The following is a 2,205-nucleotide window of genomic DNA, read 5'->3' on the forward strand; positions in this document are numbered from 1 at the left end:
GAAGTTTGACTGTTAATTAAGTTTGAATAAAAAATAATTTTTGTTTTAATTTTTTTATTGATACCTATAATATCTTTATGTTATGCCGTTGTAGTATAAAGTTTATAATTTATATAATTTACAATTACATCTCATGTACCAAACAATAGAAAAAAAAATTTGAGATGAATGCAAATTGTAAGTATAATGTAGGTATATGCAAAATATTTTCGCCGCCCCCCCCCTTGTGGCTTCTCAAGAACCGCTCCTGGATGACCGGTCAATATATCGTCAACATACGTTTGTGTAGACAAGATGTTTGACGCACACGGATATCGGTGACCATCTGTCTCTTCCAATGAATGTAACACTCGAATGGCTTGGTAAGGTGACGATGTGACACCGTAGGTCACTGTAGTTAATTCATAATCTTGCAGGGGATCGGACACAGCATTACGCCAAACGATATGTTGGTATTGGCAGTCATCAGGATGTATCTTGATTTGCCGATACATCTTACAGATATCGGCCGTAAACATATACTTATGAAGTCGACATCGATGTAATAAATCTGAAATATCGTTCTGCAATTTTGGGCCCACATGTAGCATATCATTCAACGATTTTCCAGTGGAGGATACCGCCGACGCGTCGAATACTACTCTTAACTTAATAGTCTTGTCACTTCGTTTAATCACTGCATGATGTGGAATATGATACTTGCCCGGTCTCGACGCGAGTTGCATATGTCCCAGATCTTCATACTCCCGCATAAAGGCCCGGTATTGTTCATACACTTCCGGGTCTTTGATAAATTTACGCTCAAGGTTTAAAAAACGTGCGACGGCCATGTCTCGTGACACCCCAAGTAACGAAGAATTGTGTTTAAATGGCAGCGATAACGTAAACCGACCGGTAGCATCTCGAGTCGTAGTGCGACAGAAAAATTCTTCGCATTTTTGGTCACCCGTAAAAAACTTATTCGTGGGTATTGGTTCTTCGATTTCCCAAAATGTACGTAAAAGATTATCAATCGTCACTTCTGAGGTTAGCATTAGGGTCACCTTCGGTGATTTATCTTTATCCACTGATGAACCTAAAATAATCCAACCTAACGTGGTTTCTAACGCAGATGGTAGTCCAGGGATATGTAGTGCACGTGATGACGGCCCTAATATCTGTGGATAGACGTCGGCACCCAATAGGAAATCAATCGGTCCGGGAATGTCAAACTGCGGGTCAGCCAATAACACGTGACTATATGAAGAACGGATAGAGTTGGGTAGCGGCATGTTCGGCATAAGGCCAATAATTTTTGATAAAATTATAGGTTCACAAAATATTTTTGACTCGTTAGTAATGGAATGGACTATGGACGCTATGGTACAATCCACCACACCCTTCGTCGTTGCTACGCGAGTTTGTGATAATCCTGTTACAGAGGTTGTGCAATGGCGACGTTTGAGCCCCAGTCGAGACACACACTAATTTGTTATGATTGAAACTTGTGAACCCGGATCCACTAATACTCGAATGGGTGTCCATTCTCCGGCACTATTTCGTATACGGACTATCGCGGTACCGAGTACCACATTAGCCGCACAGCGTGAGGTGCCAACAAATTGAGAGTTGTCGACACCCGACGACGAAGATGGAGTGGAACTTTCGGAAGACGATTCTTCGGCGTTATGATTACGGGAAGAACGTGCCGACGTTTTGAATTCGAGATGTAGCAACGAATTATGTTTCAACGAACAATGTCGACACGTGTGAGTAGATTTACAATCCGATGTTTTATGTAACGAACTTAAACAGTTCATACATAATTTATTTGATCTTGCAAACTTAAATCTTTGTTTCACCGGACGCTGCGTAAATTTAGGACATTGATATAAATTATGGTTCGATTTGCAAACGATGCAAGTGGTGTTGTCAGAACTCGATGCGGTAACAAAAGAAGATTTAGCTTTATATTGTTTCTCATTGAATCTAGGTGCAGAAACACATGACGAAGACGAATTTTGTAAAACATTACAACGTATTTTTACAAAATCTAATAACATGTCTAACGTCGGTACAGCAACATCGTGATATTCAGATTCAAATAACCGCTTTGTGTTCGAGTCTAATGTACGAGATGCGATGTAGAATAATACAAAACCAGATAAATCGTTCACTTCTAGAGCCTTTATTGCAGCAAAATTCTCCTGGAACGTAGTCACAAAT

General features: G+C 40.2%; 1 protein-coding gene across 1 annotated transcript; it reads right to left on the reverse strand.

Moving 5' to 3' along the window:
* Window positions 1-279: 279 nt before the first annotated feature.
* LOC111031163 lies at window positions 280-1,271 on the reverse strand (the record flags this gene model as incomplete). Its single annotated transcript, XM_022310995.1, has 1 exon — window positions 280-1,271. A coding segment is annotated over exon 1 (992 nt), but the record flags the coding sequence as incomplete, so codon positions are not given.
* Between the last annotated feature and the right edge of the window lie 934 nt (window positions 1,272-2,205).

This window comes from Myzus persicae, unplaced genomic scaffold, assembly GCF_001856785.1.
Source record: "Myzus persicae strain clone G006 unplaced genomic scaffold, MPER_G0061.0, whole genome shotgun sequence".
Lineage (NCBI taxonomy): Eukaryota > Metazoa > Arthropoda > Insecta > Hemiptera > Aphididae > Myzus > Myzus persicae.